The following is a 24,740-nucleotide window of genomic DNA, read 5'->3' on the forward strand; positions in this document are numbered from 1 at the left end:
CCACTTCTTTTTTATAACGATAACAGAAATCCAGCTAGATGAATCATGTAACCTGGACCTAATTCTAATGTTATATAGTATTAACGCAGAAGTAACGGGGTATGTAAGTGCATTGTTGCTATGGAGACGGTCAGCTGTGTCTCTGTGCGTTGCGTTGCTTTGATGTGAACAGCCCAGTTTTAGAAAGTTTACGATCAGATGTCAAGGGATTCTTTTCGCAGTTGCATCCAGTCTTGTTGTGAATCACTGATCTGAACTGGCCTTAAAAGACACCTTTTTTTCCATTGTTTTTACCGGCACCTGATTGTAATGCGGTACTCCAGCCAGACGGTGGCTGCAGCGTATCTGAAAGCTGTTTGCTAACCGCCATTAAATAACATGAGAAGAAGAAAGCATGAGCGCTAGGTGCCGGTAAACGGGTGTTGCGCTGTGACATTCAGAACCTGAGAAAATGCAGACTTCAGCAGCCGCCAGAGAGTTTTGTGTGGAATTCTTTGGAAAAAATGCAACGAAAATGAGGACAAGTGCAAACTCTGCCAGGTAAAACTACTATATCATAAGCCTACAACAACTATACACAGTAGAACAGGTTCTCACCGTGAGAAAAATGATCCATGTCTGTGTACTATACAGGAAAGATGCAGAGTTTATTATAAATGTTAATTTTGATTAATTAATTAATTACAGAAAAATAAGGCATCAAAAAAATTAACCCACTTTATTATATTCCCGGACGCCGAACATCATATGTCACTGAGCATCTGTATACAGCAACTTTGAAAACGGGGCGAAGCTTGGAGTAATAGTCGGATAGTTCCCAGTGAATATCAAATAGTATTTTTGCTTGAAATGCCCATCCGTAGTTTTTAGCTGGTTATATCTTACTTCAACACTAAAATTGTACTTCCTCCTTCACCATATTAAGTGTTAATTCACAAATGACTTTAATCTGATCACTTTGCTTCCCTTCAGCCTCTTAAACATGGATATTTTTGCAAGTTACCGTTGCTTGTGTGTTTGGGACTACTTGTGCTGCTGGAGAGTTTGAGCAGACAGCATTCAGAGCTTTTGATGCTGCAGTCCATCCCTGTAACTGCAGACAGCTGATCTTGATACTCCAGAGATGCCTTCTCAAACCTACACACATACAGTTACTATTTAGTACAACCAAATAAATTAATCATAGACACGCAGAGGTGTATTTAGTTGAATATTTTGTTGAAATGTGAGGATGTTTAGAAAAGCCAGTGTTACTTACCGTCCCTCAGCCTGCAGGGCAACTGATGACAGCCAAGTCAGACTCCTGCCAGAAGTGAGGACACTCCAGGCTGACAGCCCCTGTATGGCTTCAGGGCAACGCAGTTCACATAAAGCCTCCACCAGCAATGTCAGAGGAACCTCCAATTCTGGACCCTGATGAACCAATAAAACAGGCTATTCAACTAAACCAATGACACTGTCAAATTCCAAACAGAGTATTTGCACTGACCACCTGAGTATTTGCACTGACCTGGGTGCTGCTGTTCTTAATCTCTGTAAGCAGGTCGAAGCCGTGACGGATGGTCACTGCAGGCTGGCCAGAGAGAAGACCAACCCTCATCAGTGCCAGGCGGATCCTCGTCAGCCAGTCTTGGCACGTTTGTCTGTTGGTGTAGAAGAATGTCCTGATGCCCTAAGACACAAAGAAGAAGTGATTATCATATGCACACACCAATGAACATGCTGTATGAAACCCTTCACTGCAATTCCAACTGTGTTCTCTTATCTCAGCATGTCTGGATTATTGTTATTTAAACACTTAATGTTACAATGTTACAATTTCATTTAGCAGATGCTTTTGTCCAAAGCGACCTACATCTGAGAGTTAATATAACACAAGCAACGATCAAGACAGGAGGGAACAAAGTCAGTAAGTGCCAAAAAACAGCTTCAAGTGTGATTGGACACTGGTGTCAACAGGCAGTGCATAGGGCGTTTTTTTTTTTTTTATATATAATAATAATCATCATCAGCAACATCAACAAGATCAGTTTAGTCATCATCATCATGAAAATCCTAGTTAGTATAAACTACATCCTCGATGTCATCATCATCAATAGCATCAATATCATTAAGTGCAGAGGTGTTCATGAAAGAGCTGAGTCTTTAGCTTCTTCTTAAAGGTGGGTAAGGGACTCTGCGGACCGAATGGAGTTTGGTAGCTTGTTCCACCACCTGGGGACTACTGAGGAGAAGAGTCTAGTTAGCGACTTAGGGCCCTGTTGTGATGGGAGTACCAGGCGCCTTTCAGTGGCAGAGCGTAGTGGGCGGGACGGAGTATTGACCTGGATGAGGGCAGGAGCCGTTTTTGTTGCTGTTTTGTAAGTTTGCAACAGGGTTTTCAATTTGATGCGAGCGGCGACTGGGAACCAGGGGAGGGATATGAACAGTGGAGTTGTGGAGTGGACTTAAATCTACAACAAGTAGTGGGGCTTGGAGCTTAAATTTGCACACCTTTGGTGGAGCAGTGAGAGCGTTTGCACAGCCCTCATAAGCATTGTACATGAGCTTCTCCAGGTTCTCCAGGTACTGAAGAAGCAGAGCAAGACGAAGCTGATTGGAGTGGTGACCATCTCCGTCACCTCCAGCACCAGCCCAAGCTCCAACATCCTGTTCTGGGTTCAGACTGTGGGCAGCCAGGCTCCGGATCATTCCTGAAACGCAGACATACAGAAGACAAATAATGGAAGGTTGGGATGCACTATTAAACTCCAGGTTAAAGGTTCAGTAGGTAACATTATTAAAACTAACTTTTTGTCGTATGTGCGCAACTTTAAAGATGCAGTAGTACATGAGAGAGATAATCTGTGAAAAAATCATTAACCTCTAGCTCCTCCTACTGCCCCTAATGCTATTTGCAAGAATCCCCCGCTCCCGAACCCCAACAACCAATCAGAGCCAAGCAGTCTCTCAGGCTGCTGTCAATCACACGCTGTGCAGCACCACTCCTCGTGCATGCTCACACGGTCAAACTCAATTTCTTCAGTGTGCGCAGCGTTAGCCGGTTTGTGTCTACAAAGGCTTAAAAACAACCACTGGGAATGAAAAAACTGCCCATCCCTCTATTGCCAACTATGGCTTACACTACAATGTGTTAAACCGGAGAAGACAAAAGTGGAAAAGGCAAGCTAAAAAGAAAGAGTTGGACCGAGACATAAACAAAACGAGAGTAAATACTGGAGCCGCATTTCAGAGGTGGAAAGAACTACAGGACCTGAAAGCATAAAAAAAACAATGCTGAGTTAGACAGTTCTGCTGGCTATCACACCCGTTTCTGCTGTATTTGCTTTCAAAAACGGTATCCACATTGCTAAGATGTCTGCAGTTACTGTGACGCTGTGTTACGTTGGTGTTGCAGTCGGGTTAACGTTAGCTTGTTCCCAATGCGGCTGCTGTTTAGCGTTGTTTGATGGTGGATTGGCTGAAAATATGTTTGTGAAGTGCCCAGGCAGTGTGACCATTTCAGACTTTCTCCTGATAGTTCTGTGTGCCTGTGCTCTCACGGCTAAATGTTCTCAACATCAGTGTGTTACTGCTTGTTGGCACTGTCTTTTCCACAGTTTCTGTTAGCATACTCAGTGCTGGTGGTTTTGCCAAATAGCTGTAGATTACCATTCAGGGCAAAAACACTGATTTCCACTGGTTTGATGTGTATCTACTTCAATAGTGTTGGTGGTGTAATACAACGGCTGCGATTGATGTCATTTCACGTTTTTACTGGTGTGTCCGCCATATTGTATATTTGGCTTCTTCGGTTGCTGTGGTTACTGGCCTGCGCGCGCATCAGGGTTTCCGTTACAAAAAACTCGAGGCCAGTCCACATGTCCTGGAAGCTTTCGATGTTCCTGACAAATGGGTGAAATTACGGTCAAATATTATCTGCCTTTATTTAGCTTAAAAACAATTGATAGACAGGCTGTATCAAGGGTGTAGAATTGGGTATGGAAATTAGTTAAATGTCCCAATAATTTTGTCCAAAAATGTATATATGAAACACGTAATGTTGCACTTTCAACCACGAGGAGGAGTCGTGCATGAGACAGCGATCACTCTGTCTGTCACTGTAAACAAGGACTCCCAACTACAGTTCACAGGGGCGAGTGCACCAGCTTGGCGTAAAAAATAGGTCTCACCGAGTGCATCAAGTCTAACTGACACCGGTCGCAGCTGCGCCCGGTCTCATGATGCGCGTCCATGCGAACACTCGAAAAGCGGTGACTGTGTGAAGCAACACACGTCTCCACTCTTAACTTCTCTCATGATCGACAGAAGATAAGGAAAACAAAACAAAAGTAAAGAAAAAAATATTTTACAGATAGTAAAATGAGGAAACTAATAATCAAATAATCAAGCATGCTGTTGTCAGATGTACATTTATCATGTCTCCCTCTGTGTTTTGAAAGGCCCTGCTAGCACAAAATCTTGTGGCATCGATGAGAGGGGCAGTGGCTGGTGCTGCTGACGCGTCCTCGCTGTAATTCCTTTGCCAAAATGACCAATAATGGTTCTGATTGCTGGTTTGGCATATTCTGAAGCACTAAAGACAGAATAATAATGAATCAGTGCTATTTTTTTTGTTGAGAATATATTATTTTTACTGGACATTATGACCTCTGGATTTTTAATATGTCTGACTTTACCAATCAGATTTTACCGGTTAAAAAACAGCAATTACCTAATAACAAAAACCCAGGCGCGCACAACAGCCTCCTTTGCGGGGAGGGCTTTGGAGGCAGGACTGAGCGCCACGGAGAGAGAGGGAGAGGGACCTGGAGGTTGTAATCTTTAAAATTTTTGCGCAAAATCTGCTCTTTTCTCCGTCTTACCTCCTGCAGCTTTCGGGAGACTACCATGAAACACTACTGCCTATCAAGAGCTATAATTATAAATACTAACTGTTACTTTTTGAAGCTCTAAATTGTACTATTTTTTTTTTTCATTTCTTTTTCATTGGTAGGTAAGAACCACAGCAAATTAATTCTGAGATGTCTTCATACAGAAAACTATGCATGAGGCATGCAACATGTCCACAATGTTCATTATTTACTTTAACTTTGTCACAACAGCATGAAAAGCAAAAATTGCTTGAAAACCAACTTAAATTAAAGTCACTGTGACTATAGTCTCTTTACCTTCAATGGTCTGGAAGGTGTCCTGAGCTCGGCCTAGTGGTGTTCGAAGTTTGGACATTACAGTGAACTGTGCAGCCTCCCACACTGCCCACTGCCACAGCACTGTCTCAGTTTTCAACAGTGCATGGGATACTACATCAAGCCTGCTGCAATCAACACCTCCTCTGCCATTCCGTCTCTCCAACCGCTGGCAGCTGTAGTAAAGACGCTCAAGCCAAGGATCCTTGCTGTGGATACAGAAATGTGACGCTTATTAGGGTGACACTTGGCACAGAAGCATAAACCAATCATGCAGTCAATAATTTGACAGCATAAATAACATTCTGCAATACATACAACATTCAATTAGCATGTGTAATCATAGAATAGGTAGGAAAGTAGTTTAATTAGCCTTTGAAAATATGGCAGGATGCAAATTCTTCAAAACAAAATTTTGTTGTGGGGAAAAGGTTATCATGAGGTATATTACAAATAACTTCAACCTTTTCTACCCACTTGTCATACAACATAAAGTAAAAGCAAAAAAAGTAGTAGTTAGCTCGAATGCTCACGATTTGGTGAAAAGTGCAAGATTTAGCGCGGCCTTGCTGCAAAACGAAGGCATTCTAAACCGTCCTTCCTTGGTGATGTCTGATCAAAGGCATGTTAACAAAGTTTGTCTAAAATGAATGCAGCTGATTGCACGACCACTATGACACATACCCTCCTCGGTGCAGTACTCCATATAAGATGAAGCTGATGAGGTCACTGAAGTCCTGGGGGTGGTAGGTACTGCTTGGTGATCGACCCATATGATGGCGGATGGCCATTGAGATCTCCCTCATTTTGGGGTGGCTGTGATTACTGGTGACAAAAAAAATTCTCACATTTATAATGAATACCCCAACTGTGTGATTTCATTCAAGGTCTACTATCTGAGAAATTGCCGGTTCATAAAAACTATGAAATTATTGACTTTCCTCAGAACTTTACACATTTAATAAGAGATGGGCATTTCAAGCAAACCCTAGCATCAAACACCAAACTCATAGATCAGCTTACATTTACCTGTAAGACAACTTGATGCATGTACTTGTCATTGGTGATGTGAAAACTTCAGATTTCCATGTATACATATATTATAAATATGTTCATCAATCACTGACTTTACAAATTCCTCTACTTCCATCACAATTAGTTTTGCCATGTGTAGTTATTTTGAAAATCAGTTTGTAAAGTTTAGAGCCTGCACAAAAATATTTCAAAGCTAAAATTAAATATTAAAAGGCCGGTGTATTGTGGTCATGTGATTATTGTCACAGCACTAGAGGGCAGTTGTTCTGGCAGCATTGGTTATGTTTAGTAGTTGTGCCCCTTCTTTCTGAAAAAAGGGGAAATATATTTAGGACAAGATTGCATAAACCAGGGATGTCAAAGATGCGGCCCGCGGGCCAGATGCGGCCCGTCAGCAGGTCTCATCAGGCCCGTGATACATTTTGGGGAAGGGGATGAAAAAGAAAAAAAAAATATATATATATATATATATATAGGCCTATTTATGTTTTTATAGAGAGACTTTTATAGATGTATATATTGAGAATTTGATGATCGTTTATCTGATCACGATATTAGGCATGAGCTGCCCTCACACTGAGGTCCACTGGTTGAGCCGAGGAGCGGTGCTCAGACACTTCTTTCAATTACGCACAGAGATCGCTCAATTCATGGCACAGAGAGGAAAGCAAGTGGCAGAGTAAGATAAGCCAGACAGGGTTACAGGTCTTGCTTTTTCAGTGGACATTACAGAACATTTGAATGTGATAAATGTTAACATGCAGGGCCGCTCGTGCTTTCCAAATGAAATGTGCTCTGTGGCAGGCGCAGCTGTCCCAGCACAACCCAGCCCACCTCTCCTGTCTAAAATCTGTACCTGTATATTACGAAAGTATGGACACGTACAGGAACACACTGTTGGGGCTCATAGCGGAGTTTAAAAGTCAATTAACTGTCTTCACTCAGCTGGAGAGGGATTACGCACGTGAGAGAGGAACTCTGAATGGAGCTGATCAAACTGCAGTGTAGCGCACTGTTAAAGTACGAATCTACATCTGATCGTTTGACATTACTTTATAAAGGACAGCATTTGCATCAAAGGTAGTCTGTATGTTTGGGACAACATATGTATGCGAGCAGGTATTAACGTGAGGGATGAAGTCCAAACTGCGCAGTCGGCTGACGCACGGACATCTGAGGGACATAATGAAAATCGCCACTGCTCAGAAACTAGTTCCTGATGTCGACAGGCTGGTGGAAGTGAAAAAGTGTCAGGTGCCGACCAGCAAGTGCAAATGTGAGTGTTCCTTTTCCTCAGTTTCAGTTTCACATATACTGCCGGCCACAAACTTGGTTGGCAAAATCTCTCCCTCTCTCTCTCTCGTCACTACACACTGGATTCCACAGGCCCTGATCCCAAGGCAGCTGGTTTAACCCCGATATCAGGTCGGACTTTCTGGACAACAGGTGGCTGTTTTATAGCCTTAACCAGCAATATTTGAAATTAATAATTAATGAATCGCAATGAGATTTAAACACTAAATGTATTGTTGTTTAGAGTAGTGTAAATAGGAAAAAGTTTACTATGCCACTTATTGTTACACTTCCCTGTTGTACAGTATTATTATGTGCTATTATTATTAACCTATTCTTTCAAATGTATCATTGGTGAATGACAAAGACATTCACATTTGAAATGAATCTTTGTTAATATGTTGCAAGGATCGCATGTTGCTTTATTCCATTTTTTGTTGTTTATGCAACAACATGAAATGCTCACTGATTGTTAAAAGTATCTGGTGGCTCTTATTGAATTATTTCAAATAATAAAACTGTAGTAGCCGATATATCTTTGTGTTAAGACATCATGATGTTGGCAAAAAATAGTCCGGCCCCTTTGAGGTCTCATCAGAACAAATCCGGCCCACTACCTAATATGAGTTTGACCTGGCATAAACTATTAGACTTCTTTTTTTACTATTCAAAATGAATGACCCATCCATGCTTTCAATTTAATTGACTACATAAGAGTTTAGTTGTGCTATTCCCAGTAGTGCTGTCAAACTGGGAAAAAAATGCACAATATGTCCACAAGAGGACATACCAACACAACGAGAGACTTATCTTATTTGCAAAGATATATTTATTTAAACAGAAACATGCCTTTTAAAAGATCAACATAGGCTTCCTACACCTTGCAAAATAACGAGGTTATGGTAAAACTGACTTTAAAGCGTTCTGAGCACGTGCTGTGACTGGTATACTTGTTTAAACATAAACATGCCTTTTTAAAAAAGGGTGAGAATCTCTCTCTCTGGCTAGGCTGGGATTTAAATTCTCAGACATCATTACTGCATACCACATGGTTGTCTTTTTAGCTCCTTTCTGCTAAACTTAAGTTAATTATTAACGCATCACAGTATAAAGTGACGTGATGCATTCAAGGATGCTCCGTAACCAAGAGTGCGCGCAAGGACATACAAGAAAATGCGAGCTTGCGAGACAGCTACTAGTGCTGATTTGTTTTTCACAACAAATATTAATTTTAATATATGAATATCCGTTTTTTAAGACAATCCGGTTATATATTCGAATTTAGAATATTCGTTGACAGCTCTGATTCCCATTTGTGAGTATATACTACATGTTATATGGACAAATGATTTGTTGTGTGGAGAACTTATCGATGATACTGTAAATGCCCTCAAGTGGTACAAGATGTCTCACCTCAAAGCCACATCAAGGGGGATTGTCCTGAGCAGCTTGCCGTAGGCCTGCCTCATCCTCACTGCTGAGTGGACCAACTGGACTCTGCACACATCAACACACCTTTTGGACATCCACACACACACACATCCACACACATCCCCACACACACACACACACACACACACACACACACACACACACACACACACACACACACACACACACACACACACACACACACACACACACACACACACACACACACACACACACACACACACACACACACACACCTTAACAGCAGCAAATGTATTGGACAGCAAAAAAACATGAATACCTTACAAATTTTAAATTCTATCTTAAAACAGTTTAAGCTTTTGAGTGATGGTTTTATATTCACCTCTGCAGCAGCTCGGTGGACAGTGATGAAGACAGAACCTGTAAGCTGTGGCAGGTCTGAAGGCAGATACTTTGATCTTCATTCAGAGCTACCCAGAGAAAACAAGGGAAAAACTTTCAAAAACAACAGTAATGATGAAGACCTGATAAATATAAAAATAACAGTGACATAGCCTGTTAAGCCTGTTAAAAACAGAAGTTGAAAAATTCTTTGTTGGAAATGCTGGAAATGTCACCATTAGCCAGCAGGCCCCTGCAGAACTTATGGAAGGAGGGCAGAGAGAAGAGAGGGCCATAGGTGTCTGACTTCTTCATCAGCACAGAGATTTCCTGAGCCCAAGTCAGCAGCAGCCTCCTAATACAGACGAACATTATTTGTGTTAGTAGTGTTTTGGCTGAAATAAATTAATCGCTGCTAAAAAAAAAGGTTGCACTCATTTGTCATCCCTTTCTTATGTTAATCTGCACTTTAAAGCTTACTAATGTAACCCAGAATCATCAAATACTTTTGTCAAGCTCAGTGACAAGTGTTTTGTGACTGCATACATATGAAAAAGAGGTGTGTAAAATAGCAAAAAGTGGGGTGTGCAATTCTAACCAAATATACTTTTTGTCAAATTCAGCCAATATGTCCTCACAACCCCCTAGTTGGCCTTTCTGTGTTTGCGCTGGGGAAAAAAAGCAGCTATTTGAAGACAGCCCAGGATAATAAGAAAAAGCCTATAAGGCTTAGAGCGGGCCACACATTTTCCAGCTTATTACCTCATTTTCCAAGATATGTTGTTGTGATGTTAGGTTTGCAAAGGGTTATATAGCCACATCTTTTTCAGCATTATGAATAATATTAACATTACAACATTAATCTGTCACCGAAATGCACACCCCATCTTTAAGGGTGCCAAGGTGCTTAACATCTGATGTAAATGATGCAAATGGCTATCAGTGTGTACTCTATGTAAAGAGTGCTTTTGCATGTGCATGTGCATGTGCGTGTGTGTGTCAAAGACGAGGAGAGAAAGAACCTGGCTTCCTGGTACAGGTGCTCCTTCACCAGAAGACCTCCCAGAAGGCTTAGGAGTGTGCTGAAATGTTTCTTAGTAGCTGTGGTCACAGTGCTGATGACAGCTCCATCAAACAAGGAGGGAGAGGATGATGAAAGACTGGATGAGATGAAATGATCATGTCTAGATAAACAAACAGAAATGACACCATTTAGAAGAGTAACCAGAAAGCAGCAAGAACAGCTTCAGCAAAGTCATTCAGTGGAATTCCTCTAATCTTGAATTTGAATGGGACTCATTTACATTTTTGAGAACTTGTCATAAACATGGCATAAAGGGAAAAAAAATGTTTGGTTGCTTGATTAAGTTTTTAGATTTCATAACATAAAAGCAGGACAATTTACAGAGCAGAAAGAAATACTTTATTTTGTGCACCTGTCCCCTATTTAAAAATAATGAATGCTTTCATTTTAATATATTTACAAAATGTATCATATCCCTATAGTTTCCGCCAGAGCACTTCTGTATTACATTACTAAAATAACTTCAGTTTGTTAAATTGCAGGAAAGACAGAAGAAACAACTTGATAATCCAGAATATTGTGGATAACGTATGTTATATTTAATGTGTGGCAGCACAATCCATGCAGTTAAAAGGGACCTTCTGCTGCATGATAAATAGCAGGGTTGCAAGAAAGATTTAGCGTGATAGAGTTGCTATGGTTATGGGAACACTTTTTGTGTCTATCATATATCATATCTATCATGTCCAGCCTTTGTGCACACTGCACGAGATAAATGACGCTGACTGAGATTACTCCAAGCAGCATGAATGGAAATATATCACAATATCCTTATTATGCAATTTTACATAGTGCTGATTTATACATTTGGGAACTACTATGTTTTGGACCGCAACAGTAAAAGCTGCCTATCAAAAGTAGCATGGTCCTGTTACCTGGGGGCCAACAGTGTATATTTGCAGTGTACTTGCAATACAAGGGACTAACAGCCAAGTCTACAGATTGAGCGTGTGCTAAACACAAACAATGTCATTTATATTTGGAAATGTTTTACATGATTTACAGTGATTTAATTCCTTAAATCACTGTAAAACATGTAGTCATAGCACAACAATGAGCAGCAGCTAATCAAAATATGAAGTGCAAATGCATTCAAAAAAACGATTGAGGGCACTTTCTCAGCAGTAAACAGCAGGGTTGTTGCTCATAGTACAGCTGTGTGTATTACCTGGTACAGTGGGAGTACAGGGTGTAGAGCACAGCATACTGGATGGCAGGGTAGTGGACTGCTAAATCAGAGTGGACCAGCATCAGATTGTGACTGAGCAGAGCAAAGACCGTAGGAGACAACGCCCACATCTAAACACACAAAACAAATTTCAACATGAACATCATACAGCAGCTACTTTTTCTTCAGTGCAAACATGAACAAATCCAGATGCTGCTTCAAAATTAAAGCCTTTCACCAGCCAACTATTGTGAAGCAGTTGTAGCTTCAAGTAGCCTTAGTTAATGATGAACAGGTACTGAACCTCTATGTCTCCAGTCCTTTAAACAGGTTGACATAAACATTTTTTTATGAGATTATGTTAAACTTTTTGCTTTCTTATGTTTTGCTACCTTGGGCCTGTTGGGAAACCCACATCAACCAGTGCTATGGTAAGCATAACATTTAACTGAGGTTTCAATGTTATAAGAAACCACCTGCAGCTTGTCCACACTACAGGCTGAGATTACAGCTGCTCACAATAGGTTATGGCATGAGTATACTAATTTTATGGAATTCGTCATATATGGGTTTATGTGGACCATTTTACCCATAAAAAATGCAATACCGACTCTCGCTGAGTTTCAATAATACTAACTTGAAAATAACACTGTAACTATTATCTACAAGAATATAAAAATTAGGGTTGTCGAAGTTAACCTGATAATGCATATTCCCTTTAAAACCACTATTTATTTTGACGCGCGATTAACACACACGTGTTCTATTATTATGACCCTCTGTCACCCTGTAGTTTTGGAAATCAGGAAGCGTAGCCTTAATGTTATGGATGGCAAGCAGAAACAGACCTCCGTGAGCAGAAATATATAAAGAAAACGGTCTTTTAAACGGCAAGTTCAGCCTCAAAGCCCGGCTAGATGGTTCTCTCGACAAGACAAAAATGATTTGTATTTACTGTCGATGGGAACTGAGTTACCACCGGAGTACATCGAGTCTTAAATACCACTTGCTGGCCAAGCACACAGCTAATGCAGAGAGCCCCAGGTTGTGAAAAATGTCTTTAAAGTCGAGCTGAAACGGCATTTCGAGAAATCTAGCTTCCGTATCGTGACGTATTTCCGAGTGAAACAGGACGTGCAGGCGGGACATATCATTAGAGGGATTTGATGTGAATGTTGAGAAGTGGGCATAGACAGACGTTCTCCACAGCGCAGTAGCTAGCTAACTCACCGAGCGTTCTTGGTGCTCTGCGGCTAAATGTTGCAGATTGATTGGTTGAAATTGTTTGGTGCTAACTTACGTAAGCACGCGTGAAATTTAGTTTTACCGGAAGAAAAAATGATCTGATTTTGGTTTAAGAATACGAAGAAATTGATTTTTATGTATTTTTTTCGGCATAAATTGTCAAATAGATGCACAATATTACCGGAGATGTGATCTAAAAGGATTAAAATAGCATTTTTCATTTCACCTCGACTTTAAGTGATTAAACTTTGACTGAAATCATGTTATTTGTATCTCCTACTGCAGACTCAATGACTTATTATTTAGGAATGTTACATTCAGGTCAATATGCCCATCTGTTGTTGCTTGTTGGGCTTCAGTTTGACATGCAGTACCTTTGAGTTTATTATGTAGAATATTGTAGACAGTATTTGTCATTGTTTTGGAATGTTGCAATAATAACAAACCTACATTTGCATAAAGGAAGCATATTTGTCCATCCCCATGTTGATAAGAGTATTAAAAACTTGAAAAATATATCTTTAAAAGGTACATTTACAACAGGTAAAAAATGTGCGATTTATTTGCGATTAATCGCGAGTTAACTATGGACAACCATGCGATAAATTGAGATTAAATATTTGAATCGATTGACAGCCCTAATAAAAATGCAAGTTTTCAATGTTAATCTACAGTGCTTCAATAACATGAATAATGTGAAAAATATAAAAGATTTTGCCATGACGATGCGTCTTTGCCCAAAATCTGAAGGTATCCTTTTTTGGATTCATCGTTTTTCTATTCTCTAGTTTGGTACTATTAAAAAACAAGGTTTTTTAGAAATATCAGGAATGCTCTTTTTTGTTTCTCCCAGCTGACAGGCCTGGGAGTGTGTCCAGGTGTGTGTCCATGATTAATTAACCAGTGTGACAGGACAATACACCAATACAATAGGTCAATGATTTCCTACTCACTCACTACATTGCAGTTATAAAAAATGTAGTCACTAGAAGTTTGTCTGATAGGGCTGTAGCTAATTTTAAGTAAGCAATTCCAGCTGCTTTAAATTCAATACCATATCTCTATACAACAGAAAGCTCTTATTTTAGTCCTTCTCAGCTTGATCAGTTTGTTGATAGCACTGCAGGTTCACTGAGAATTACTCTAGATTCGATTGCCCCGCAAAAAAGAAGATTAAACAACAGAGGCTAGCTCCACAGTATAACTCGTAACCTGAAGCAAATGTTGCAAAAATCTGAAAAAAATGTGGCAAAACAAGAGTCTTGTTCATCTGGCAAAATAGTCTTAATAAATACAGGAAGGCCCTACGACATGCTTTAGGTGTCTACTACTCCTCCCTTATACAAGAAAATGAAAAAAACCCCAGGTACCTTTTCAGCACTGTAGCCAGGCACACAGAGAGTCATAGCTCCATTGAGCCATGTGTTTCCATTAGGGCTGCTTGATTATGGCAAAAACCATAATCATGATTATTCTGGTCAATAATTGAGATTATTGAAAATGATTACTCAATGACTTTATAACAGCAACCATTTATTTAACTTTTTATTTTAAAAAAGGGTCTTTCACAGTGTATTTTCCTGAACTTCAAACATTATTCAACTGAAAATAAATAAATTATAACGGAGCCCCTCTGGGGACATTTTATGAAAAAGAAAAGTTGTGGCCATGAGTGCGCATGAATGTCAGCGCATCCGCTGCTCACCTGAATGTATCTCACTGCTCTGTCAATTATAAACTAAGAACTGGTCACAGGCCACGTCTGTGGGAACTTGCTGTGTGAAGTTTGTTATCTGTTGAAATGTTCTAAAATCGGTTTCAACTGCAGTTAATATGAATTCACCAAGTATGGATTGTGGCCATTAATAGCACCATGAATTGCGCATCAATTGCTCCGCTATCTGCTCTGGTCTGATTCCCAAATCATATTGTCTTAATGGTAATCAAGCGCAAACGCGTCCATCCGTGTTTGTACTCCGTGCAATATGCTCTTGTTTTGTGTCTGATTGCACCTCCACCCTCTGCTGCGCAGTCTCTCATCCTGATGGAGCTCAATTCTGTCACATAGCCTACAGATGATTAGCTGGATGGGGAGGGGGCATGTCCCACCAGTTTATTGTGAAATTGTGAAATAATTGTTTTAGCTCGTTTATTTATTTTTTATAATTATTGGAAGCCAGAATTAAAATTTGATTAAGAGCAGCCCTAGTTCCTATAGCCCTCCGCAGTAATGATTTCATTAGATTCTTTAATGACAAAATCCTTAAGATTAGAGACAAAATTTGTAACCTCCTGCGTTTAATTGGTGCGGATTAATCTCAGGAAACTGCTGAAAAACCTGATGTTTACCAAGACAGCTTTTCTCCAATTGACCTTCCTGAGCTAAGTTCTTTGATCTCTTCATCTAAACCATCAACCTGTCTTTTAGACTGGCAATCTTTTAAACCGGCTGTAATAAAGCCTCTTCTTTAAAAGCCTACTCTTGATTCAGGCACCTTAGCTAACTATAGACCTATATCCAACCTTCCCTTTATCGCAAAGATCCATGAGAAAGTTGTGGCTAATCAGTTATGTGACTTTCTTCATAGCAACAGTTTAAATCCTGACTGAAAATCCTCAAATAGAGTCCACTGAGCACTGAGACAGCACTTGTGAGAGTTTCAAATTATTTACTTATTGCTTTGGACACTTCTTGGAGTACTTCTCTCAGTTCATCAAATGCAGCACTAAGATCTAACAGGACAAGTATAGTCGATATTGCTGTTTGATATAATTCGAACAAATTCCATGTTGACTTTTGGGAAAAGTGACAGCCCTATTGTACATGTTAATGATTATGACCTTTATGCACATCAAAGTTAGTAACATTGAAGCATGTTGGGTGTTCTAAGTACACCTAAAGGCAGAGCTTAGCTGTGGCTCTGTGGTAGAGTCCAGCATCTCCCAATCGGAAGTTTGGTGGTTTGATCCCTGACTACATGCAGAAGTGTCCTTGGGTAAGACACTGAACCCCAAATAGCCCTAATTGCACATTCATGCACCGAAGGCTATGTGCATAGATCTTGACTGGAGATTGGCATAGTAGCCTTTGCCATCAGTATGTGGATGTGAGTGTGAAATGGTGAATGTGGCATTATTGTAAAGCTTTGAGTGGTCTGAAGACTAGAAAAGTGCTCTATAAGTGCGTTCCATTTACCATTTATCATTTTAAAACTAAACTGTGTCATATCATGTTGCAGTTTGTCAACAAGTCCGGAGGCCTGTTTCACAAAGCAAGCTTACCAAATAAGCCAGGCTTACTTCAGTTAGTCTGACTCATTTTCAGTTGATTCGGTTAACACTGACCTGACAAGAAGGCAATGATTTTACCTCTGACTATCTGGGGTGCTACAATATTATTTGACTTTATGAACCACTATTGATCAAAAAATTGAAGTTTATAAAAAATGTATTTAAACTAATATGAATAAATTATACAATGATAAATCAGAGTATCGCTGTCACCCTGAAATAAATACAAAAGATCAGTATCACGTTACAACGTGAAATTATATTGTTATAGCATTGAACTGATGTATGAATGAGGAAACGTGGACGGACAAATCGAAAAATATGGCTCATTTACAGGACTTGATAAACTTCTATGCTTGGGTTAAGACATGGTGAGATTTTTTGATACTGTGAAAAGTATGCGTACACCGAGAAGGATTTTAAAGTGCACCCACGGAGATCGTCGACACACACCGGCACCAAACTCTACTATGTATTCCCACACGCTTGGTCCCCAAAGCTCCCACAGCATTGGCGCTTATGGGCGTAGTATATTTAGCAACCCATTTCCACCCTCCGCGATCGATTAACTGATATTGCGAGGAGGTTTCAGCCTATTGAAAGTCACACATGCTCTGCAAAGTTGAAACAGAGAGAGACGCACACACGTGTATTGTGTTGAAGACGCATAGGGCTGACCCGAATGAATTAAAGCTTCAATCGTTGAGATACAGTTACTATAAAGTATAAAGTACATCTCTCCACATGCTGTGAATGACACGAGCAGGAGCTGTTACCTGCAATCAGTTCATAGTGTATAATAACGCAGCGTGGAGGACACAGATGTTAAATAACGTGGATCTGTGTTAATCACACGGATCTTTCTTTCGGTCTGTCTGTTGGTCTGTCACTGTTGACAGAGACTCCGGTCTGCTGTGTACACTGTATTTCACTTAGAGCTGTAGAGGATCAGGCATCACGATCAAACTACGTATATCCTGTCATCGCTTCAGTCCGTGATCACCCACTCCCTCCCTCTGTGTCTGTGCTCTCCCCCTCTCAGGGCAGCATAGTTTGTGTTATATGATGTTTTTTTGAAGTCTAAATTGTCCGTCCACGTTTCCTCACTCAAATATCAGTTTAATGTTATAACAATCTAATTTATCACGTTATATGATAGGTTCCATGTTATTTCAATATAATTTATCTCGTTATAACGTGATAAGTTTCATGTTATAACAATATAATTTATCACGTTATTACATGATAAGTTTCATGTTATAACAATAAATGATCATGTTATAACATGAAAATATCTTGTTATAAGATGAAACGTATCACGTTATAACATGATACTAATCTTGTTTCGGCGTGACAGCCATACGCTTCCGTATATAATGATAAGACTCGCAGCACAGAGGGGGGAGAGCTGCTGCGCATGAGCAAAGAGGGAGACAGACTAGAGCCTCACTTTTCTTTGCTCGCTTCGTGGAACAGCCCTCTGGTTGCACTGATAGAGCTGTGCATAATGTTGACAGGTTATTACGGATAGTATGGCATTAAGAATGCACTACACTGAAGATGAAGAAGCTGCTCTGCTGAAAGCATACTGTCTCTGTTTAGCTTGGAAGCAAAGTTGTTAGAATTTGGCTAGTCATGGGTGCAAGCCCAGCAAAAAAACGCGCCTATGGACAAATCTGATCAATTGTTTACAAGATTTTAACTCCAAAAGTGCCTGACAATTGTGTTTTTCACAGTAGACTACATGAGGTTTTATTTTTTTAGAAAACAATTCTAAATTCAATTAAAAAACAAAAACAAAACATTGTTTATTAGTAGATATTCAATTCTGGGGCTCACGCAACTCTGGACATTGTCACATTCATATTTGCATAACCATTGCATAACCATTGCATAACCTTGATAAAAAGTGCCATTTAGTGATCAGCAGTTTAGAAAATCAGAATAAAACTCACCCCAATAAGAGAGTTCTTGGTGTTTCCAATGGTGGTGAGGGTGCTGAGGTTGAAGATGAGGGTGAACTGGGCAATCTCCTGGGTTAGGGTAAGGGAGGCAAAAGCAGGGTGCTGAATGCTGGGGCAGGCGTAACTGGATGCCAGGACCCCATCAGTTGGTTCCAGGGTTGCAATCAGGCTGGACAAGGCACATGTCATCTCACCCAATACCATTTTATAAGCAGCCTCCAGTGTTGGAATGTTTTTTAGGCTAAGCAGTGCTTGGTACACACCATGAACAGCTGACATCACCTGGGGAAAGCATGCCAGAAACACACACACAATATAAAAACTATACTGAGGCGAAATTTGGAGGACATATTACTGTACTATCATTTCATCTAATCTCAAATATAACCAATAGCAGCCCTCAAACCTGACCAATTTTTCAGAAAAAAAAGGATCAAAGGAGGTGTATTTACCTTCTCAGATGCAGGTGCGTTTAAAAGGTAGAGCTTCTTGAAAAAAACTATATACGTATGTATATATGTATCAATACTTGTAACACTCACTTTGAGTTAGAACAAATGCAGTCATAGAAATAGGCCTGCAATATGCATTTTTTAATGCTACAGCATATGATAATATTTAAGCAACAGTAATCTTGAAGCTTTGTGGCAACAGTTTATGTTCGGCCATTTCCTGTTTCAAAGTGACATCACCATGCACGCATAGCCAGGCCAATAAAAAAATGACTTCTCTGTGTGGTGTGAACACTTGGCCAATACAGACCCTTGACAACTGTGAGCCAGGCCTTGTGACCAACCTCAGCAGGTGACCTCAATTTCCTTGTGACTGAATGGGAAAGTTTCCAAAATCTATTGGAAAATCTTTTCAGAAGAGTGAAAACTTTTATAGCAGTAGATTAATGCTTGTGGTTTTCAAACACATCTCCTAAACTATAACATATGGCTTGAACGTTGTGGGTGTCGACATACTTTTGGCCATATAATATATTTGCTATACTGAAAAAAAGAATCAACTCTTACTTGTATGTCAGCTTTAAAATTCTCACACTTCTGATAAATTAGCAGTGTCACACACACACACACACACACACACACACACACACACACCTACACACACACACACACACCTACACACACACACACACACACACACACACACACACACACACACACACACACCTCTGTCTCTCGATGGGAACGCAGCTTCAGAAGGTGGGAGTCTGGTGCCAACAGTTTCTCAACAAAGGACACAGGGAGCTTTGTGTTGATCTGGTCAACAATCTAAAAGTAAAAGCAGAAGCAAAAACGGCTTTAACAATCACAAACAAAGCAGTAAATCTCTTCTGGTACATGTCCTGTCTTCTCTGTCAGAAGGTTTCATTTAAAAACATGTATACAATAAAATAGTATGGCTTTACAGTGATTGTAAGGAAGGAGTGTCCTGCTTGACAGGGATACATTCTCATAAAATAATATGACTTAGGTATATTCACACCAACATGTCTGAAGTTACAGGCATACACCTGTAAAATAAAGACTGAAAATCAGTCCTGACTTCTCACCAAAAAAACTATTTCTACACATAAAAACCCTGGAAAAACTTTTCAAAAGATTTAACCTTTAGCTAAAAAAATAAGATGGGGAAAACTATAGTGAAAACAGTACAGTACAAGGTCAACTGCACTTGCACTTCTATCATGCTGATTGTGTAATGGTAATAAGATTGGTTTGGGCTGCTCCAACAACATCAAAAAGATGATAGTGAGATTTAGACCACATTAAAATAACAGGTGTGATCAAACTCTTTATGTCACTAAAAATGAAGTTACCAGAGTGAGAAGGCTGAGCACTGCCAGATTGTAGTCCGAGCCACAGACCCGGCAACAGTCCAGTTGGTCCAGGCCATAGGCTAGGACAGCATCCATCAGCTGACCACAGGGCTCGACACTGGCCAGTAAAACACCCACACATTCATTCCCTGCTGTGAGAACGGCCTCAGAGAACTGGACCTGCTTTGCTGTAGTAACGCAAGCCAGAACCCTGTTCAAAACCTGAACAAACACAAAAAGAATAATACAAATAACATAAGAGCTTTGGGATACTATTTTTCAGCCCTGATTGAATGTATTTTTGAAAGGATTTGCTGCTACATAAATAAATTTGACTTACTTCACTTTAAGGACATATTTCACATACCACCAACAAAGTGGCAGTGCAGTAGATTTTTACTGACCCTGACTAACTAGTGTGCTCGTCATATAATTATTTTTAAACATTTGTTATTACATGGCTGTGTTAAATACTTGATTCTGATTTCTCTATAGCAGATTATTTCTAGGGTTGCAGGTCTAATCACAGAACCGGCACGACTAACTGTAATCATATCAACCCACATAAAGTAGTCCGATAAAATTTTACGTAGGTCTGTTTACAGTGGGAAAAAAGACGGAAACTGCAGAGAAAGCAATAGAGGTTAAAAAATGCAAAAACTGTAGGCTACAACAGAAAGATCTATAAAATAGAAAAGGGCATATGAAGTAAACAAACAAAAGTTTAAATACTGGTCAATGTAAAAGAAAATGTCAACAGACTCTAACAGTGACAAGACAGAAAACCTAAATTAGGTGCTTTGCCGACTCAAGCGGTCCTATTCACCTTGACGTACATCACCATCAGTGGAAATATTCCATTTAATGTGAGTAATAGCAGCTAACAGCTGGTTAGCTAATTTCAAGAAGGCGTGGAAATGGAAGAAATATAACCATTTTTAGATCAATACCAATACTTTGTGTATTGCTTTCTCAAGTGAATGGCTGTGTAGAAAGCAGGATAATGGATTTTGAGCGGATTGTTTTAGTGGAATGGAACCCTGACAGGGTGAGCAGGTGTTGAACGGGTTCCTTACATAATTTTGCTTCACCAAACGTAAGAGATAAACAACTGCTAAAAGGGGATCTCTCTGTAATTAAATCGATGTAACTATTGCATTAACATAGACTTTAAAAGTCCTTTATGGACAGCCACGTCTCCGCGCCACATCTCTTATGACATTTTCATACTGCTATTTACTAATGAGTTGATCGTGTCTTCTATTCAGGGTATCTTTTATAATATTAACACTACTCAGCCATCAGCTAGGTTAAGCTCTTACATCGTTGACGTAGACCTCAGTAATGGGTGGTCCTCTGAAGGGGTTGAATCGCTCTCCGATGCTGCGGACTACTGTACTGAATACCCTCAGCAGAGCTGCCAGCTTGGGCAGAGACACTGAGGGAGGGGGGATGTCTTCATCCAACACCTCGCCAGACACAACATGGTTAAGATCCTTAACAAATCACAGACACAGTCGATCAAAAAAAAAAATCTAACTTATGAGATCTTTTTGTGGCATTAACTGCCACATTTCATCCCTTTAAGTAGAGAACATTGTTTAGCAACATTTCCTAAATACCCTCCAGTATTTACAGCCTTCATCACAAATAAAAAATCTGGTACATTTTTCATACACCTATAATCACTGTTTCATGATACTTGTTGTGTCTTAACTGGCTAGAACACGGCAATAGAGAAGTTCAGTGGGACCTTGAAACAACACTTTAACATAAAAAGGTTTATTATTATTATTGTTATTGTTATGAAATTACTTTACCTCTGCATACGCTTCCATATCCTCCAAGAACTGCCCCAACAGGGTGGTGGAGAAGGTCAGATCTGCCACCCAGAACTGTTCCAGACTCTGTAACCAGCCTATATACAAACAGGGAAAGTAAAATGGCAGATAGAAAACCACCTGGCTGCCTTATGTTTTTACAACTCGTCTCCAAAAGGTCTAACTCTAACAAGTTATAAGTGCAAAATAGGAGAAAATAGACTTAAAACCTCAAAACAATTTTTGGATCATAGTAATGAGTGGTGGGTCATTTAGTCCCTCCAGGAAGTTGCGATGTTGGGGATCTGAAATGTACGCAAATTCAACCATTTGCCGCAACTTTTTCTCTTCCTTGCACTTTGACCAATTGCTCCAACTTTTCCGCAACTTAGACCAATCATCCGATTACCCCGGGCACATTAAGTCATTTACGTCACCAAACTTACTTCTTTGATATTCAAAATATTGATCTCCTGAGTTTTGCTAATTTGTATCAATTCCAAGGGCATCTTTTACTGTTTCTTTAATGTTTTTGAAACGCTGCATTTTTTAGATGTTTTTGCTGTGTAGCAGACAGCTGTGCCGTTCTAAGAAGGCTCAGGTGTGATCGTCTAACTTTAATGAGCCACCTAATCCGGTATCGAATAACAGTGTCTTGCTCGAGAGTCTATACCAGGTGTACTCAATTAAACTTATAAGAGGTCCAGTTAGAGAAAAATCAGACCGCAAGATGCTAAAATTATTCACCAAAAACCCTAAAATGTCATCACAGGACCTACAGCAGGCTCTTGCTACTGTTGATGTGAAAGTGCATGCCTCTACAATCAGAAAGAGACTACACAAGTTTAACTTTCATGGGAGATGTGCAAGGAGGAAACCTTTGCTCTCTAAGAAAAACATAAAGGCCAGAATGAAGTTTGCTAGAGAGAACATAGACAAGGACCAGGACTTCTGGAATAATGTTCTTTGGACAGATGAGTCTAAAATTGAATTATTTGGACACCAGAACAGAGGACATGTTTGGCGTAAACCAAATACAGCATTCCAGGAAAAGAACCTCATACCAACTGTGAAGCATAGAGGTGGAAGTGTCATGGTTTGGGGATGCTTTGTTGCAGCAGGACCTGGCCAACTCACAATCATAGAATCCACCATGAATTCTACCGTATATCAGAGGGTGCTTAAGGAACATGTGAGACCATCTGTAAAAAATTAAAGCTGAAGAGGAACTGGACCCTGCAACATGACAATGACCCAAAACATACCAGTAAATCCACCAGGGACTGGCTAAAAACTAAGAAATGGAGAGTCCTGGAATGGCCGAGTCAAAGCCCAGATTTTAATCCCATTGAGATGCTATGGGGGGACTTGAAACGGGCTGTACATGCAAGAAACCCCTCAAACATCCCACAGCTGAAAGAATTCTGCGTTGAAGAGTGGGGCAAACTTTCCTCAGACCGATGTCAGAGACTGGTAGATGGCTACAAGAAGCGTCTCACTGAAGTTATTTCAGCCAAAGGGGGTAATACTAGCTATTAGGGGGTAGGGTGTCCTAACTATTTCCTCAGTTAGAATACACATTTTTGTTGTTATCTTTTGTTTAAGGAGTAAATCAAGGTACATTTTTCTTGTTTAGCTGCAATTAAATAACTTTCTTTCCCAGAGATAAATAAAAACAAGATTAGACATCGGTATGTGAACATTTCTTAATAGAGAACTGAATATTTAATGGGGTGTCCTAATTTTTTCACACGACTATATTTAAATCAGATATTGCTCAAGTTTCTGTGTGAATAAAGAAAAGATTCACTTTAGTCCGTCTCGGACTAATCGCATGAAATATTCAAAAACTCCATAACGTGATATGTAACACTCCTGAGTCTCTCCGACCGAATTTCAGCTTATTAGCGATAGATTAGTGTCCGTTCTGACGGACAAACAGACGATTACAAGTTAATTTAAACACAGCGTGATGGACAGAAATATTTTCCGTCAGTTCTCTCTCCATTTTGTGGTGGTTTAATGAAGCCGAACATTAGCCTTATCAGGAATTAGCATTAAATTAGCTTTACCACTGGTGGTAGCTTATTGACAGCTTTACAACCACTGTATATTGTCCTCCGCTGATAAAGAGGCCCGGCTATTGGCCCATCACAAAACGGAGAGGACAGAAAATAGATGGTACTTCAGTCCGTTACGTTTGTTTTTAAATGAGCGTTAGAAACCGTAATCGTGCGTTTGTCGGTGTAAACCATAGACTGTATAAAAAGATGGACGACATGACAGCTCCCTAAAAGTGAAGCCAAAACATTCCGGGCACCCCCTGCTGACTGGCTGCAGTATAGGTCTTAAAGCCTGCCTCCTCCATGTTAACAGGTGGGACATGGGCCAAACTATAAAATCAAAATACACGCCCAATAAATTTTTCTCAAACATGGTTTCTGTCATTATAGCTAGTTATTATCATGCTGATTTACATCCAAGTGTTCATTTTTCTGACAAAGTTATTTTTAATTAGTTATTTGATGCTGTCAAAATGATGATTGACAGCCCTGTTGACAAATCCGGCTCCTGCAGCCAATCAGTTCCGGGTGAGCAGAGCGGAGGACGATCCGCGTGTGGAAACGTAACTAAAACAATCACTACAGTCATTGAAGTTTCTATACCTGTGAACGTTAACCTCAGACCAACACAGAGAAGCTATTATGCTGTTAAACACGCCGGCGTGCGGGATCCTTGCTGTTTTTTTTTCGGTAAGTTAAGTGTGTGTTTGGGTTAGCGGAAGTGGCTACGGCCGCTTCACTCGCCGATCTCTACTGCGCAGTCTTTGGCTCCATATGACGTCGCCATCGCAAGATGGCAGCGCCTATCACAGGGGCTATTTTGCTATCAATTTCGTACAATGGGAGCAGACGACACCAATGACTATATATACAGTAACGTACAGTATACGTGTAAACGGACACTAATCTACCGGAGGCGGACACATCAGCCAGCATTGCACAACAAACGGATACTACTCATTACTT

General features: G+C 40.1%; 1 protein-coding gene across 1 annotated transcript in view; it reads right to left on the minus strand.

The window, feature by feature from the left end:
- Positions 1–24,740, minus strand: part of smg1 (SMG1 nonsense mediated mRNA decay associated PI3K related kinase) — a 112,064-nt gene that overhangs the window by 61,936 nt on the left and 25,388 nt on the right. Inside the window, exons 9-24 of the mRNA XM_069674033.1 lie at positions 21,712–21,809; positions 21,214–21,387; positions 19,892–20,113; positions 19,242–19,343; positions 18,055–18,345; positions 11,564–11,694; positions 10,334–10,495; positions 9,548–9,666; positions 9,313–9,400; positions 8,931–9,032; positions 5,874–6,014; positions 5,172–5,398; positions 2,494–2,693; positions 1,511–1,672; positions 1,259–1,413; positions 1,004–1,137 (exon numbers count right to left, since the gene is read on the minus strand). Of these exons, the coding sequence (XP_069530134.1) occupies positions 1,004–1,137; positions 1,259–1,413; positions 1,511–1,672; positions 2,494–2,693; positions 5,172–5,398; positions 5,874–6,014; positions 8,931–9,032; positions 9,313–9,400; positions 9,548–9,666; positions 10,334–10,495; positions 11,564–11,694; positions 18,055–18,345; positions 19,242–19,343; positions 19,892–20,113; positions 21,214–21,387; positions 21,712–21,809 (2,508 nt within the window). The remainder of the gene's footprint in view (positions 1–1,003; positions 1,138–1,258; positions 1,414–1,510; positions 1,673–2,493; positions 2,694–5,171; positions 5,399–5,873; positions 6,015–8,930; positions 9,033–9,312; positions 9,401–9,547; positions 9,667–10,333; positions 10,496–11,563; positions 11,695–18,054; positions 18,346–19,241; positions 19,344–19,891; positions 20,114–21,213; positions 21,388–21,711; positions 21,810–24,740) is intronic.

The sequence above is a fragment of the Semicossyphus pulcher genome, unplaced genomic scaffold (assembly GCF_022749685.1).
Source record: "Semicossyphus pulcher isolate SPU_LCO1_2020_fin unplaced genomic scaffold, fSemPul1.0.p SCAF_23, whole genome shotgun sequence".
In the NCBI taxonomy this organism is placed as follows: domain Eukaryota; kingdom Metazoa; phylum Chordata; class Actinopteri; order Labriformes; family Labridae; genus Semicossyphus; species Semicossyphus pulcher.